Source organism: Drosophila kikkawai, chromosome 3L (assembly GCF_030179895.1).
Source record: "Drosophila kikkawai strain 14028-0561.14 chromosome 3L, DkikHiC1v2, whole genome shotgun sequence".
NCBI classification, from domain to species: domain Eukaryota; kingdom Metazoa; phylum Arthropoda; class Insecta; order Diptera; family Drosophilidae; genus Drosophila; species Drosophila kikkawai.
The window spans coordinates 21,241,141-21,258,469 of record NC_091730.1 but is presented as its reverse complement, the minus strand read 5'-3'; the positions used below and the strand labels follow the sequence as shown (position 1 = coordinate 21,258,469).

The window sequence follows — 17,329 nt, the reverse complement described above, 5'->3', positions numbered from 1 at the left end:
AGCCGTATTTCTCAAAGGGCTGCTTAAGGATCTCTCTAATCAAAGGAGCTATGGATCTACAAGCAAACAATTATTAAAACCTTTATAAATCCTCACAGAAAATGTAAAAAAAATTTTCACTTTTCCTAATGAATCGCAAATAAGAGTTAGGAGTAAAATAAATGCTGATAAATTTTCAAAATAAAAGTAAATTTTTTGATCCTTTATCATAACTTTTATTTGCGATCCCTCTGTCTCCCCGTATGCCATTAAAGTCGTACAACACTTACAGTTTGGTTTAATTTTCCATTTTTTATTTATAAGAATAATTTATATCTGCTTAGATTGGTTTGGTTACATGACATGACTATGGTATGGTATCATCATTTGTTCACCGCCTCTCGCCTTAGACTCTCGTACGCTTCCTAAAACTTGACAGTTTATTGACTTTATCCCCCTCGTTATATATGTATACTGGGAGTTACAATTGGTTTTGCTTTCCGTTTGTTCTTATGCTGTATGCTGCTCTCTTAAAATCCAAAATCCTTTCGTTTTTCGTTAATATATGTACTGCCTATACTCGTATGTGTGGTTGAGGTTAGGTCAAATTACTTACGATTTAAACGCTTGCATTGATTTCTCGTTAGTGAATATATATTGCATTGATTTCGATTCGATTCGCACGTTTATCTTTAATATATATCGCCTAGGTATATATTTATATATATTTGTATACCACTTAGGTTTAGTAGATATATATACGAGTTATGGCAAAAAATTGTTTGTATTTGTTTGTTTGTTGTGTGGTTTTTGCGTGGGACTAGAACATTTGACATTTGACTTTTGAGGAATTTAAAAACCAACCGATGGACCATCGATTGCCATATACATATACATATACATATAAAGCCTGTAAAAAGGGATTCTCGTTAATACAAATTGAATTGTGATTATTTTTGTGTGGGGAGATTATAATTGATTCGATTCGAACTTACAATTACAATTACAAAAACGTTTCGAGCATTGTATAAAAAATCGAGGTAAACTTGATAGTGCATCGGATCTGGTTGGGTGTGTCCTTAGCCTGGGCTTTCGTTATCCTTGCTCATATTTGGTGTTAGGGGGGAAACTCAGGGTTCTGTGTTTTTTGGGGCGATCGCCGCCGCCGAAGGCATTTCATTTAATGGCTGTGTTCGATTCTGAATCTCCTACGATGGATTTGCTTCTTGGATGAAATGGGGGACTACTTATAGGATGGGCACATATGGGTGTGAAGGTGAACGAAAGCATTGTCGATCTAGCTGGGATAGAATATATATATAAACCAGATCTGACCTTGTCTTTTCTTGTTATCCTATACGAAGAGAGAGAGAGAAAGAGAAAATTTGAATTTGGGGTGGGCAAGTTTTTCCTTCCGGAACTGCGTATATACGAGCTATATTTCTTATAATTTCTGGTTGCTCTTAATAGGAAGAAGTTAGATAGTCTTAATTTTAAGTGTACATAGCTATATTTGATATCCAAGGGGTTGTGCTTAATTTTCGTATCTTATGTTTTTATTTTTATCTTTTTTTCGAACTGGGGGAAAACTTGAATTGCTTGTGCTGGCTACGCCAAGTAAGGGACTTCTTCTTAGGGCATTAATCATCTTCTCCTGGGGCTCATCGGCTAACTTAGCGTAACTACGGGGCAGGTGTGTGTGTGTGTTTGGGGGTGTGAATCTAAGAGTTAGGTGCTCCTAAAGCGACGATTAGTTTCCTTGATTTCAGAAAGAGTAATTTCTTGAGTTTTTTGTTTTTCCTTTAACAGTCGAACCTTCTCTAACTCATTTAAAAATGTAGTAACATCGTTGAACGACTGCATTTTTTACAATTATGTTTTTCTTTTTTTTATGCATATTTAATTTCCAAAACTACTTTTAATTAAACAATTTCTGGAAACACTCAAAAAGGCTTTTTGGTTAAAGAACCTAAAATATTAATCTTCTTGTTTCTTTATCTTATGTAAAACTAGTTTAAATATGGAATTTTACACAAGAAATTCGTTTAAAAAAAGGCCTTAATTTGTCTTGACTAAGAAATTAATACCTTTTACTACTTTACATTTATAATTTTAATTCAGAAAAGAGACTAATAAATCGAAAATATTTAAGGTAAAGTCGAATATTTTCACCAAATCCATAATGGTTTCCTTTTTTTGTTTTTAAATAACAACCTACACATAAAATTAAATAAAAACTAGTGCCAAATACCTAAGATTTTCCATTAATAAAATTAAATAATTAATTAAACAATTTTGTTTCGAGTTAGAGAAGTTCGACTAAAGAGATTTTGGTTGCTTTTGCTTCTTCCTCCCATCTAACAATCACTTCAGGCGCTGTTCTTGGAGACAAACTCGCGCAGGATGTCGCCGGCCATCTCGATGTTGTTCCGCGAGATCCCCAAGGCGGTAATTGCGTTCTCCTTGGAGTAGCCGGCATTCATCAGCCTGGCTATGTACTCCAGGTTTATGTTCTCGTAGGGCACGTTGCCGCAGTCTTTTTGATTGATCGTCACGTTCGCATAGAGCAGTGGCTGCTGGGATTGCTGTGCCTGTTGCTGGTGAGGATTGCCCCCATTGCCCGTTATCGGCCCCGCCTTGGACGCCGCCGTTGTCATCGTTGTGGTTTGGATTTGCTTGGGCGGCGTAGCCTTCTTTCCGTTGGCCAGAGCAGCTGCAGCAGCCGCTGCGGCGGTGCCACCACCACTGCTTGTGGTGCACAGTTGCGTGTAGTGCGAGGTGGCCGAGTCCTGTCGGGTCAGGGTGACACCTCGCGCCTCCAGGGGGCGGGTATCGATCACACCGCTAATAGTTTCCGCCGGACCCACCTCCACAATATCCTCATCGAGCAGGGAGAGCACCGGCGACGTGGTACTAGTGGCTATGCGCTGCTGTCGCATCAGATCCTCGGCCAAGGTGTCCACGCTGGGCGAGACATGTGGCGGAATCGGTGGCGCTGTCGTCTGGGGCGGCACGTTGTCCAAGCTGCACTGGATGTTGTCGATGCTCTTGCTGCTGCAGGGCGGCGGTGGCGGTGGTGCTGTGGCCTTGCTAGGCGTCTCCACGCCAGGCGAGGATTTCCTGGGCGGCAGCGGAGGAGCCACTGCTCCTGCTACTGATGGTCCCGCAGCCGCAGATGCTCCTGATCCTGATCCACCTGCCTGCGTTCCACTCTCCTGCAGGTTCTGCAGTATAGCATATGAACTCGTACTGGAGGCATTGTCGCTGGCGTTGCTGCTGCTGCTGGAGTTCGGCGGCAACTTATGACCGTAGGTGGAATTGGTCACACAGGATCCGATCAGGGGAGCACTCATCCGATTGGTGGTCTTCTGGCTGGCGCTGATCCCGCCTCCTCCTCCTGATCCTCCTCCGCCATTGCTCAGTACAGCTGAAGCCGGCGGAGCCGAGGGCTGCGGTTGCTGTTGCTGCTGGGAGGAGGAGGATGTGGTTGCTATTGCAGCTGCTGCTGAAGTGGAGGAGGAGGAGGAGGATGACGACGATGAAGATGAGGTGCCGGCAACGGAGCTGCTGGGCAGGCTGAGAGTGGGCGTCCCACCCGCATAGAGATCGTTTTGCACGGCCATCAAGCTGGGCGTGGTGCTGCGTCGTCCCAATCGCGGCGATGTGTGCGGACTATGCTTCTCGGCCGCTGCCGTCGCCGTCGAAGATGTGCTGAGTGCGTGCAGCGATGAGGTGGCTATGTTGAAGTCGCCCATATCCTAAACATATTTAGAAACAAAGGTCAGATTAATGCTTCTCTCCTAACAGTTCAGTTGGAGCCCAGGTATGGAATATTGCGTATTTTAAGGAACAGAAAAGGGTTTATAAAGTTTTTTAAGACAAAATAAACCGAATGTTTAAAAAAGGATTTAATTTAAATTTCAACAAGAAACAAATAAGTAAAAAATATAATTTATTTAATAATTATAAACTATTTATTTAAAATTGTATGAAATTGATCGATATATAAGCTTAGTTATAATCGATTTCAAATTAGACTTCAATTGTTATCGATAAGTTAATAATTCTGCACCATTTTAAAAGCAAATTTTCAGTAAAAGAAAGTTTTGAAAAATTAAGAAAAACCCTAGTCATTCGATATAACAATGTAGGTAGTAATCGACTATTACAAAATAACTTTTTTCTTAACGATTATTAATGCAGAAATCGAAACTATTTGGCTATCAATCTTTAGAACAAAAGAATTATATGAGAATATCGAAATGAGTCAAGACTGTGAGTTGATGTTCCATCTGAGCGTGAATCCAACCGAACTTTTGTAGAAAAACCTTAAGCAAAATAATGATTTATCTCGTTTGCTTTTCTTTTTGCCGATCAAAGAGCATGCCGCTGGCTTTTGGTGGAAATGCTGGGCATGCACATCTTCAAACAGAAAATCGTAGGGAAAATAAGAACAGGTCGCTAGTGGTAGATAAACAGAGCTAAATAAATATGGGGGAAAAACATAAAAGATCAATTCAAACCAATATTTAAATATTCGTATTAAGCATATATTTTGTTTTGTTTCAATTTTGTTTTTGTGGTTGTGTGTTGTTTTGTTTCGTTTTTTAGCCGTAAACTTATTAAGGAAATAAAAAACTAAACGCTAAAATGTATAAAAATTGCATTAAATGTATTAAATATATATATATAAATATATCATTAACGTATGTGTTTATATGTATGCGATCTGCTTTAGTGTTATGTTTAAATTAACGAAATGAGCCGAAAGATGAGTTATTGATTTCTAAATTTCTCTGCTAATACTTTTCGTTTATATATTTATATATTTTTTTTTTGTTTTAAATTATAAATTCCAATTTAATTTACATAAAATCTAACTAAGCTAGCTTTTTTGTTTTCTTTTCCTTTCATTGTTTTGTTGTTGTTAATATAATAAATTACAGTCTTAGGGCAGCCCTGTGGCTGCTTTACACGTAAAAATAAAACTGAATTGATTGATGGGTGGAGCGGGAGGGGGAAAGGTAATCGCACGCTACTACAAACTAAATGTATCTTTGGAAGTATTAAACAATAAAACTAAAATGAAATAAACACATAACGGAGTTAAATGAATGTAGGACCATGATTCTAAGAGATGCAAAAAATACTGCGGGATACACAGAAGAAAATCGGGGGAAATACAAGAGATAATACAGATAATCATAAATTCCATAGAGCCTAGTGCCTACTAGTATTATGTACAAAAGTGCAAACAATAGCGGATCGAACCGATTAAGTGTGATTCATGGACAAACGAACCAACGAACGAACGAACGGATGTGTAGATGGAGAGGAGTGATCGATAGAGAAAGAGTGAGAGCGTGAGAGAGGAAGAACAAACAACTAAGCGAACAACGCGCACACAGAACAAACCAACAGACCAGCAGCAGAGGAAGAGAGAGCACGAACGGAGGCTGATGAGCCACTTCCGGTCAAAGAATTTCAACTACGTTATGCTTGTGTATGTGTGTGTGTGTGCGAGTGGATGTGCGTGTGCTGCGTGTGTGTGAGTTAGTTGCATGAGTTTGGCTAATAATTCGTAATATATGTTACAGCTAAAACAAACAAAAACTAAACTCGAAAACTGCAACTGCCATCTCTGCAGGCTAAACATTAAACTTATATAAACAATAGCAGTTGTAAAATCTAAAATATATAATGTATATATATATAAACGAACCAAGGGTAATCATAAGAGTAATAATATATATATATATATATATAAATAGATAGCAGCACAGGCGGCAGCGGAGCAGGCGGATCAGGCTGATGATCAGGCTGTGAACAAAACTATACCTCAGTGTCGTCGTCGTCCAGCTGCTGCTGCTGTCGCCCATTGGTGACATTCCGGTTGTGCTGCTTGCGCGGATCGAAGGCGTCCACAACGATCTGTTCGGTGCCTTTGATCTCGGCCCGGCAAAAGGGACAGCCCTGCAGGAAAGCAAATTGGATTACAATGAGCACAACACCTTATAGGGCTCTGAGCTTACTTGTCCCTCGGAATCCACCTGCCAGGAGGTGAGGCAGGGCGTGCACAGCAAATGGCCGCAGGGCTCGATGCGTATATCCTTGTCGTTCTCCGCACAGATCTTGCACAGCTGAAAGGTGCTGCCTGCATAGCCCAAAAATAAAACAGTTATTAGTAACTTGAAGGAGCGATGGGAGCGCTTTCAACTCACCCATTTCACAGTATAGTTCGTATTGCTCTTGGGTTACGGTTATGTGGTCCTCGGTGGGACTTTGAACGGCCGACGACAGATCCGGATTGTAGGCTTGGCCATCCGGATACAAGTAAAAGCCCTCGCTGCAATCAAGAATTCCTATTACAGCCACAAGCAACATAAGACTAGTAGTATTACTCACCGGTGGCCATCGAGCAGAGCCTGGCACAGGGATTTGTTCTGTGGAATCGTCTGCAGTATCTCGCCCTCGGCAGTCACATAACCGATGGCCCACTGGCCTAATCGTGTGCAGGATAGCCGGAAGACATAGCTGCCCGCCTTGCCGATGTAACGCTGCAGGCGCGCCTTCACCTCGTCGTAGGTGAGGAAGGCCACATAGCCCGGATGGGTGACGGCCAGGATTTGCCAGTTGCGCAACAGCGTCACCCAGGGCTGGAAGAGTCGTGTGAACACGTCAAATTCAAAATTCGAGATGAAATCGTTGCAGGTTAGATCGATGGTGGTCTTCAGGGCCATTGCCTCCAAGCCGGAGGATATCGGGTGGACTTTGTTGAGTTCCTGCCGAAAGATCTTCCACGGAACCAATGTGCTGCAAGTAAGTGTAAGTAAATTATCATTAAAATACATTATATACAATATGTGTAAATAAATACATATTAATGGAATATTTTGAAGCAGTTGAAGTGCAAGATTGTCAATATTGTTATCGTGTCCACCGATTTTCAAAATTACATTTTTTAGGAGAGTGCTTTGAACTTTGTGATATTCATATACTGAACACCAAACGAACTTCGTTCAACTCTGCATAACTTCGTCAATTTTGCTATGATCGATGTACCCCATTAAATTTAATTCGAAATATTATGTTTAAATATAACCTAATTAGGTTAAATTACCAGCAATTTTACTGATAAAGAAAACATATATTTTCTGGCTTTCTAGTGTTTAGTATCTACAATTATCTGAAACCATAACAAGCTATTTAAGCCGGAAAAAACCGGTTTATGAGCCACTGAGATAAGAAAATTCATAGCTGGTGAAAAGATTTATGTCAAACTTTGTTTAAAAGAGACAAAATTGTCTAAGAAATGTCAAAAACAGAAGTTAAAGTCACTTTCTCAATAAACGATTAAGCCTAACTTCCACAATAAATTCATATAAAGACTTGTTTTTAATATGATAATTGTGAGTATCTAAGACCGATAAATGACAATTTTAAATAAAAAAAAAACAGGTTTTTAAGGAAATCAAGAAAAATAAGGGATGCCTAGAATTACATTGATAAAATATTATTACAAAGTACAATTGAATAATGTGGAATAAGTTGCGGATAAAACAAAATTCACCAGAAATGTATAAATTCAATTCGAATAAAATATCTACGAATATGTTAAGTATTTAATAACAATTAACTTAATAATGACAATAAAAAAGTTAAGTAATATATCTAAAGGGACAAGCCCCTAATTGGCTTCGACTTGCATCAAATAATATACCTTTCACAAGCTTATTAAGATGATTTAAAAGTTTTTAGAAGATGCACAAATATTGCAAGACTTTAAATTTTCAAGACTCCAAAATTGTAACAAATAAACAGACTTCTAGTGGGCTTTTAAGCCTTCCAATTATGTCTCCATTGTCACTTAATCCTTCCTGACTAGCCTCCTCCTCCTGCTCACCTGTTACCAAAGTTGCTCTTCCAGAAGTCGGCCGCATCCGCCTTGGTAATCCGGAACTGATCGCCGGCAAAGACACCGTTCGGGAAGATGGCCTTCAGCTCGCTGAGCATGTGCGAGAAGACCAGGCTGAGCTTGGTGAGATTGCGACGGTAGTGGGAGTTCTCGTCGAACATCTTCTCCTTGCCCTCCTTGAAGAGCTTGATGGCCTGCTTGCACTTGCGCATCAGATTGTTGATGAACACGTTGAAGTGCTCGTTGGCGTGGAGCAGGTGCATCTGGTCCTCGTTCTTGGAGTAGATCAACCGCAGACGCTGGTACGTGTCCGGCAGGATGTCCAGTATGAACGGCGGTGAGTTCTTCAGATTCATTTTGGGCTGCTGGCATAGCTTGACCACCTTGTCCATCAGCTTCCACGTCTTCTCCAGCGTCTTCTTGTCGGTGGACAGGCGCTGGGAGACGCACGCCTCCGAGATGGCGCCGTGCAGCTTGGAAAACAGCGAGGGGAAAATCTTTGGCTGCGATTGCACACGAGTCCCAGTGCCTCTCGTCGCCATCTTTTCTCTCTGCCGCTGCGCTGCCCCTCTGCCTCTGCTTCTCGCTGCTACTGCTGCTGCGTTGTTGTTGCTCCCTCTGCGTAGTAGTAGTGGTGATTGTGGGCTGCGAGTGATTTTCCTCTAGCCCGACTTCCCCCGCGTTCGCGACATGTAATCCCGTTGGCTAGCGTAATCCGTAACTGCCCGCAATCATAACTATTCCGACTGCGTGGTTGGCGACGTTCTTTTTTTATTTAATTTTCGAGTTTTTTTTATTTCCGAATTTTGCTTTCTCGATTAGAGTGACCGTTTCGCGATGGTATTAGTGCTGGCAAAACATCGGAGCACCATCGATACTATTGAAGATTGCATTTTTTCAGAGCATCGATATTTTTTGTACTATCGTTATTTTAATTAAGTTTATGTTTTAAACGAATATGATTTTTTTAGTTATAATTAATTTTAATTATATTAGATCTAAGAGATTAAGTAAAACACAAATAAAGTACGATTTTTTTTACAAACAGATGAACCGAAATTATATGCCGTTCCCATCATATTAATTTTCGAGCTTTTTATATTAAAATTATTAAATATGATAGATTATTTGTTGGCATAAAATAAATAAATAAAAAAATTATACTATCTATGTTTCGTCCGTAAAAACATTAAATAATTGATTTTTTGCTGCTCTACTAAGGATTGGCTCCCCTGAAAAATTTCAAAAAGCTGAAATCTCCCCTAAAAAAATTCAGTTTACCCCCTAAAATTAAAAAAATATTGTCAATTTAAAAAATATGAACAATTGTTTCTTATTGTTTCTCTATTTTAATGTTTATTTTAAACATATGCATCGAGAACATCTTCTGAAAACTCGGTTTGGTAAACCTCTGTGATGGAGGGGGGCGGCTTTAAGCTGAAATGCACTCGATAAATAATAACACGTAGACTTGTCGGGGTTTTACGCGACGTGCGTCGGGATGTTTATTTAGTCGTAGGTAAATCGGTACTAAACTATACAAAAGAAACTATAGCTAGGGAGAGCGGATTTGAAGCTCTTTGGACTGGAAGTCCAGAGGAAGAGGGAGAGAAAAGGAGAGCGTTCGGGATCACACTGCCTCCCGAAATTAAGCGCCTTTCTGGCGTGAACATTCTCCCCCCCCTTGCGAGGATACGCAGCAAAAGTACCAGGAAGTATTAGCTCTGGAAAGCGTAGGATAACGCTGAGCGTTCGTCGGCATGTAGAAGGGTGTGGTGATCCTGTCCACACGACTGGCATCGGTCGCTACTTCGACAGGATCCTCCGGAATGGTGGTGGGCCAGGCAGTTGACGCAGTACTTCCTGTCGATGACTGTCTGGAGCCGTTTCTTCGCATCAAGCCGGAGAAAACGGTGGCACTTCCGAAGAGGATGGTTCCCTTGGCAGACTCGGCATTGGTAGGATAAAATACCTCGGGAACGTCTGCTCTTGCTATCGTCGTATGGAACCCAGTAATTGGAATCGGCAGAAGTAGGCACTCGTGTGGAGAACGAGGAAATTCTTTGGATGGGTGCAGGAATTTGTGGTGCGTCATCACGAGGATTCGGAACACTGGATGAAGTGTTGCTTGGATGCAACAATGTGTGATGCCGACCGTGACACGTGAGACAGTTGTGGGCGCTTGTGCAATTACGGAGTGGATGACCGCTTGCAAAGCAATTTAAGCACAACTGCTTTTTCTCAATGTATGAAGTACGATCTTCTATCGTCATTTGAAGGAAGCGTGGACATTTACGCACTGGATGGTTCTCTGCAGAACACAAATCGCATCTTTTGGATAAGTGAACAATCCGCGTACTAAAGGATTGTAGTACTCGTGGCGACTGGTCGGAGATTGTCGGTTTAGACGAACGGAGGCATATCGTAGGAGGCTGGAGAGAATCGATGGTTTCCAGAGTTCTATGGCGCTCAGTAAGGAAAGAATCGAGTTCTAGCCACGACGGAATATCGGTTTTATTTGTTAAGGATTGCTCCCATAAGGAAAGCGTCAGCTTTGGAAGCTTCGTGGAGCACAAATAAACCAGGAGGCAGTCCCAATTATCCGTAGGAAGGCCGGACAGAGTTAGGGATGTGAGGCAATTTTGAATTGTATTTTGCAGCTCCTTCAAGGCTGCCGAGGACTCACGTTCAATGGACTGAATGTTCAGTAATTTCTTCAGTTGGCTGTTCACCAACGCGCGTTTATTTTCGAAACGCTCAGTTAGGTTTCCCCATGCTGAGCGGAAACCGTCATTGGTGAGTGGCGAATTGGAAACTATGGAATGAGCTTCACCACTAGTCTTGGCATTTAAATAGAACAACTTTTCTACAGGGGTCAGCGTAGGATTGTCGATATAGACCGCTGTGAAAAGGTCCCGGAAAGTCGGCCAGCGAAGATAATCGCCCGAGAAAACTTCCGTTTCGCACGGAGGAAGCCGACAGCCAGACGGAAAGGAATTTTGGGGCGCAGGAGGTTGGACTGGAGACGATTTGGAGGAGATCGTATCGATCTGTTCCATGAGCTGGGCGGCACACCGTTCGTAAATAAAATAGGAGTAGTCGTATTTTGCCTTAAGAGTAGGCAAGGTGTCCTCCGCGCCCTCTAACCCAACTGAAATCAGCTCTGAACAATCTTCGTACTCTTTCTCGACCTTATCCCATAGCGCTCGGACTTGGTCGAGATGGATTTGGCAAGAGTATTTGGATGGAGTGGGCGCTGCTGGATTGCAGACTCGGGACTCGAAGTGACTTAGACGGTCACAGATCAAAGTAAATTTGTCTAAAATTGAAGGAGCCATTCTGGATATTTCTTTATAATTTTTACTATAAATAGGTATTAAAATTTATGTGTCGAAGTTTGATTGGGAATTTAGGAACCAATCGGACTCGTAATAATTATTTTTGAAATAATTATTATATATAATTATTTGTGGAAAATTGTATTTTTCTCGTATGGAATTTAAATCGAGAATATTTGAATTAAATACGGAATTACGAAAATACGGTCACACTAGTGCGGATACGGAAGCGCACTTGGATTTCTAACTTAATTCGTTAGTTGGAATTTTAATATAAAATAATTTACAAATTATTTTATTGATCTGGACTTATGTGATTGACCGGTGTTGTATTTTGGAACCAATACGTATGTATGTCTATTTGTGCACTTGTCGTATGCAAGTGCAAAATAGCGGAGATAAGGAGAGGCGGAAAAATTGCCAAATATTGGAGCGTCGACTTGCAGACGATTATGTATGTATGTACATATGTATATTTAATTAGGTGAAGCTCAGGATAGAGCAAGGGAGAGTAAATAAATTAAATATATGTCGGAGATAAATTCTGGGAAGAACGCTTCTCTTAAGAAGCGTTGCGCTAGGCATAGCAGCAGAGACGAGAGCAGTCTGAATTCGGGGAAGTACGCTTTTTCTAAGAAGCGCATCGCGAGGCATAGCAGCAGAGACGAGCGCAGTCTCTGCTGGCGAGTGAGGTCCGTTGTCGCGCTACCGAAAGTCATAGGAGAGAAAGAGAGGTATATAGATCAACTGAATTAAGAACGTGGACAGAAGATATAGATGGATGGAGAGAAGGGAGTGGAAGTTTAGTTTGGTTTGGTAACGATCGGCAACGGAACTCGCTGTGCTACCGCGCGAGGATATGAATATGGACGAAACTATCGCGCCTCTGACATCAGAAGTGGGATCGGCTCCGCCACCTGAACAAAGCCCGATCCAATATATGGCCGCGTTGGAGAAACAAAACAGAAATTTAATGGAAATAATAAAAACCATGCAGACACCAAAAGCACCGGCGTCGGACGGGAGGACAACGCATGTGACACTGCCCAAGTTCAATCCCGATGGTGCTGGAGCGGATGCATCAGCTTGGTGCACGACGACTGATTTGATTTTCGCAGACAACATCGTTGAAGGCAGCGCACTAGTGATCACTCTCAGCAAGGCGCTGGAAGGCAGTGCCTCTCAATGGCTCTCCCAGATATGCTTCGCCGGCATCACTTGGACTCAATTCAAGGAATTATTCATCCAACGATTCGTGGGCATTGAGACAACGGCTGCTGCAGTGATGAACGTTCTTAACGGGCGTCCCAAGTCCGGAGAGAGCTATGCTGAGTATGGCAACCGCATAGTCACCCTACTACTGTCCAAGTGGAAGGCTAAGGATATGGAGGAGATTGCTGTGTCAATTGCTTTAGCTCACATGGCACAAATCGACAATAATTTGTTGCGTTGTGTTTTTACCACCAATGTGTCAACGCGTAATGAGCTACATCGGCAGCTGCAGGCGTACGCATTCAACAAACGCAAACACGAACCGGATGAATACTCGGAGAGGAAAAAACTACAGCAGCTGAAGTGCCATTTTTGTGGAAAAGTGGGACACGAGTATGCCCAATGCCGTGCTCGAATGGAGAAGGTACACGAAAAAGGAAAGATGTACAATGGAGGCAGCGGTTCCGAAGCGAAGGATCGTCCAAACATTAGATGCTTCAGATGCGACGAAGTTGGACATGTGGCCTCTGTGTGTCCCAAAGGTCGTACTCATGGAATGGACAAGGAGAAGCGCGTAGACATACTTACGTCAAATAGACGAGAGTAAAGGTTTGGTTAATCAGATGGGTGAGCCAATTCTTATTTTGTGTTTGTTTTGCTCAAAAAAAAAAAAAAATAAAAAAAAAAAATTAAATGGAATTATCCAATCAAATTGTTGGAAGAAGAAATAAATAATTTAGCCTTCTTAAGAGGAGTTTGCGACAATATTGTGGAGAGCAATTAGTTGGAGAATTATAGGAAGAATTCCAAGGTGACTTTGTGTCCCAAAGTGGGAAATTATATGTGGACGGCATCAGGGAATGCTCGTCGGAAGTGGTTTGTGGACGGCATCAGGGAATGTGCGTCGAAAATAGTAGTGGACGGCATCAGGGAATGTGCGTCGGAAGTGGCATGTGGACGGCATCAGGGAATGTGCGTCGGAAGTGGCATGTGGACGGCATCAGGGAATGTGCGTCGGAAGTGGTATGTGGACGGCATCAGGGAATGTGCGTCGGTGTCCCGGAGTGGAACATATGTAGAATGTGGACGGCATCAGGGAATGTGCGTCGGTGTCCCGGAATGGGAAATGATATGTGGACGGCATTGGAGGATGTGCGTCGGAGATAGTATGTGGACGGCATCAGGGAATGTGCGTCGGAAATAGTATGAGGACGGCATCAGGGAATGTGCGTCGGTGTCCCTGAGTGGAACTTATGTAGAGTGTGGACGGCATCAGGGAATGCGCGTCGGTGTTCCGGAGTGGAACATAGAATGTGGACGGCATCGGGAGATGTGCGTCAGTGTCCCACTAGAGGAAATGTTGTAGCAGTATGACAGCTGTCTCGCAGGGACGAGAAGTGTTATGGCGGAGGTCTTGGTGACCTGGTAATGTTGATGAAGAAGAAAATTATGTAACAGAAAATTACAATTTTTGAAGTTGCATGGAGTTACAGTGGAGCCACTGTAGCTCTATTTGAGTTTGTGAAGAGAAATTGAAAGTGTATGTTTATTGGTTGAGTCAGAATTAGCTATTGGTTGGAAAGTGACTCAATTATTGGTTAACTGAATAAGAGAATATAAGGAAAAGAAAAAGCATTGAATGAATCAAAGTTAGGAAAAGAATAAGAAAGTTATTGTGATTTATTCCTTTTGATTTATGTGGTTAATGCCGAGCTCAACACACAGGGACGTGTGGTAGGTCAGGAAGGCCGTGTCGGAGATAAATTCTGGGAAGAACGCTTCTCTTAAGAAGCGTTGCGCTAGGCATAGCAGCAGAGACGAGAGCAGTCTGAATTCGGGGAAGTACGCTTTTTCTAAGAAGCGCATCGCGAGGCATAGCAGCAGAGACGAGCGCAGTCTCTGCTGGCGAGTGAGGTCCGTTGTCGCGCTACCGAAAGTCATAGGAGAGAAAGAGAGGTATATAGATCAACTGAATTAAGAACGTGGACAGAAGATATAAATGGATGGAGAGAAGGGAGTGGAAGTTTAGTTTGGTTTGGTAACGATCGGCAACGGAACTCGCTGTGCTACCGCGCGAGGATATGAATATGGACGAAACTATCGCGCCTCTGACATATACAAATGAAGTTGGCGCTGCAGTGCATATATTTAAATGAATTTATAGTCGTAGTAGCTGCCGGACAGTAATTGAAATATTTTGGGTTATATATTTATATATTTGTTGTAAATATATGTATGTTTCGGAATGAAGTGGACTGTATTTGTAGTTTTTCTTTTAGTTTTATTATATTTTATTTATTATAGGTACGTACGTACCTATATAAATGTAAATAAATGCAAGCGGAACACAGCGAATATAAAGGAATTTAGAAAAATTCGGAACTGAAAGTTTCACTGTGGCTTAGGCATTTATTGAAACAAACACTTTCTGAATTTTGGAATCCGTAGATCTAGTATAGAAATTATTTGGATATAATTTCTCGAATTGGGGAAATGTCAATGTTGACAGCGATTGTAGTCTTGTGGAGTGGACTGTATTGAATATGTATGTAAATGTAAATAAATGCTAGCGGGAACACAGTTAACGAAGAGGAATCGAGAACTATTGGAATTAAATTCTCACTGTGGCTATTGCATTTATTTATTTATTTATTTAAACACACACTTTTGGATTTCGGCACAGAAACACAAATGTAGAAAATTTGGAAACCGAATTATTTTGAATTTGGAATTGGAAATTATGCTGCCGTGTGTCGGATCAATCGGACTTGGATTTAGACAATAATCATACAGAGAAGTTAAGACGAATTGAGTTTCGCAAAACCTAACTGTATGACCGGCAGCAATAATGTAATGGACTTATCTGGTGCGGTGTTAAAGCCACCGGAGCTGCTGGTGGATGATATCCGGCTCTGATGGACCAAATGTTGGAGGGGGGCGGCTTTAAGCTGAAATGCACTCGAAATAAGAACACGGAGACTTATCGGGGTGTTACGCGACGGGCGTCGATGTCTTTATTTGATCAGAAGTAAATTGGTACTAAACTATACAAAAGAAACTATAGCTAGGGAGAGCGGATTTGAAGCTCTTTGGACTGGAAGTCCAGAGGAAGAGGGAGAGAAAAGGAGAGCGTTCGGGATCACACTGCCTCCCGAAATTAAGCGCCTTTCTGGCGTGAACACTCTGCGTTCACATAAAGTTAGAGAATTTTTAGTAAATTCATACAAGTTTAAATAAAAACCCCTAAACTTTACCCCTAAAAATTTTTCCACCCAACATTCCACCTAGGACTTCAAAAAAACCCCTAAATCTAGGGAAAAACCCCCCTTTCACATCTTGCACATCTCTAAGGCTTGTGAGTTTTTATCGACAATCGATAATTGGCGCCAGTGCTGCCAGACTTTTCGTTCACGAGCCTTAGTAATGCCCATTTTGTTGAAAGAGATAGTGAAATGGCTAGTGACGTCACTAGTGACCAGTTTCAAAAGTTGTTATAAAATGGCGGGTATATTTAAAATTTGATTATTAAAAGTTATTCTCCTTCTTGTTAAAAAATTCAATGGTTACTATTTATTTAATTATGAGCTTCTTTTTATATTTAAGCCAAACAAAACAAATATCTATATTCAGACATTTTTAATATTGTAATTCATTATTTTCTTACCGAATTGTTTGATTTCTTTAGATTAATGCTAATCCTAGCTGAACTCATTCTCATTATAATTTTAAATAAATACGTAAAACAAGTGTTAAAACAGCAAAAGTCCTAAGAAACTTGAACTCATTTATATGAGCTAAAAAAGGAAATTGATCTGGGTGTAAACTGTAAATACTAACTGCTTGTATTTACAGTTAACACCCATGGCAATTTCATTTTCTTTTAATATGTCATCTCGTAAATGCCGAGAATATAACTCTCACCCCGGCCATATAATTTCCGCCATTTATCGCTGCATCCGAGAGAGGCATTGCATTTATATAATACTCGCGCAAGGCTGACAAGACGGCCAAGGCGGCCAAGAGCTGTGATTAGAGATGGAAGGAAAAGCGGCGGAAAACTGGCAGAACAGGTGCGTGGCGCTCTTGCCTTCTGCCGTTTATTATGGCCATCTTTTCGCACACGGTTGTTTCTATTTTTTTGCTTTTATTTTTAATATGCACTGCCACTGCAGCCGCAATTTTCACTTTCCATTTTTATTGGCAACCCAACAACCGCTGGCCGACGGCATCAAATATTTGGCCAAAAAAGAAATTGCACGGCTGCCAAAAGGTTTTTACGTCTCCGTGCCGCACACAGGCTTTCTTTTAATTAAAATTTGGTTTGTCGGTTTTCTGTTTTCAGTTTTCAGTTTTCAGCCTTTGCCATGTGTATTTTTTTCTTAGTTTTATTTTATTTTCGGGATATGCAAGTCGTCGTGTTCGGGGTATTAGTTCTGGGCGCGCTGGCGCTTAAAGCCGAGTCACGCCTGTCATATGCAGTTTGTTTGTTTTTTGTATCTTTTGAGCCTGACTTTGTGGCTTGGCTCTCTCTGATCTGCCCAAAAAGCTAACTGTAAACATTCACTTACTGACCTCTTTTTCGGCGGCAACTTCCACTTCCACCTCCACTCAATTTTCTTTAATGCACGCGACTCCGTACCGCCAATGATCAGCTTCTTCATCATCCTCCCGCTCTGCGCACAGTGGTCGACTTTATGGCCAACAACGGTACATAATGGGCCCAGTAACATAGCCCAAGGATAAATATGAAGCCACTTTTGGTATATAAAATCTAGATTCTTGTGTGTAGGGATCAAAGATCCTCTCCAGGAGAATGTGTGAACAATTTAATTGCCACTGCTGTAGAGCTGTAAAAAAAAGCCTTAGTCACACTTAATCTAGCATT

The 17,329-nt window shown here is 41.5% G+C and overlaps 1 protein-coding gene across 2 annotated transcripts; it reads right to left on the bottom strand.

Annotated features, from left to right (window-relative positions):
- Positions 1-1,261: 1,261 nt before the first annotated feature.
- Positions 1,262-8,753, bottom strand: Cbl (E3 ubiquitin-protein ligase CBL). Of its 2 annotated transcripts, none has more exons than XM_070285168.1 (6): positions 7,883-8,747; positions 6,385-6,792; positions 6,201-6,325; positions 6,012-6,133; positions 5,818-5,952; positions 1,262-1,333 (listed from the first exon to the last, which is right to left on the bottom strand). In XM_070285168.1, the coding sequence occupies exons 1-6, from the start codon at positions 8,434-8,436 to the stop codon at positions 1,277-1,279; spliced, it is 1,401 nt and encodes a 466-aa protein (XP_070141269.1). In that variant the 5' UTR covers positions 8,437-8,747; the 3' UTR covers positions 1,262-1,276. The 2 variants fall into 2 exon arrangements, with proteins under 2 accessions (XP_070141269.1, XP_017028427.1); XM_017172938.3 differs by lacking the exon at positions 1,262-1,333 and adding an exon at positions 2,209-3,737 and having other exon boundaries at positions 7,883-8,753.
- Between the last annotated feature and the right edge of the window lie 8,576 nt (positions 8,754-17,329).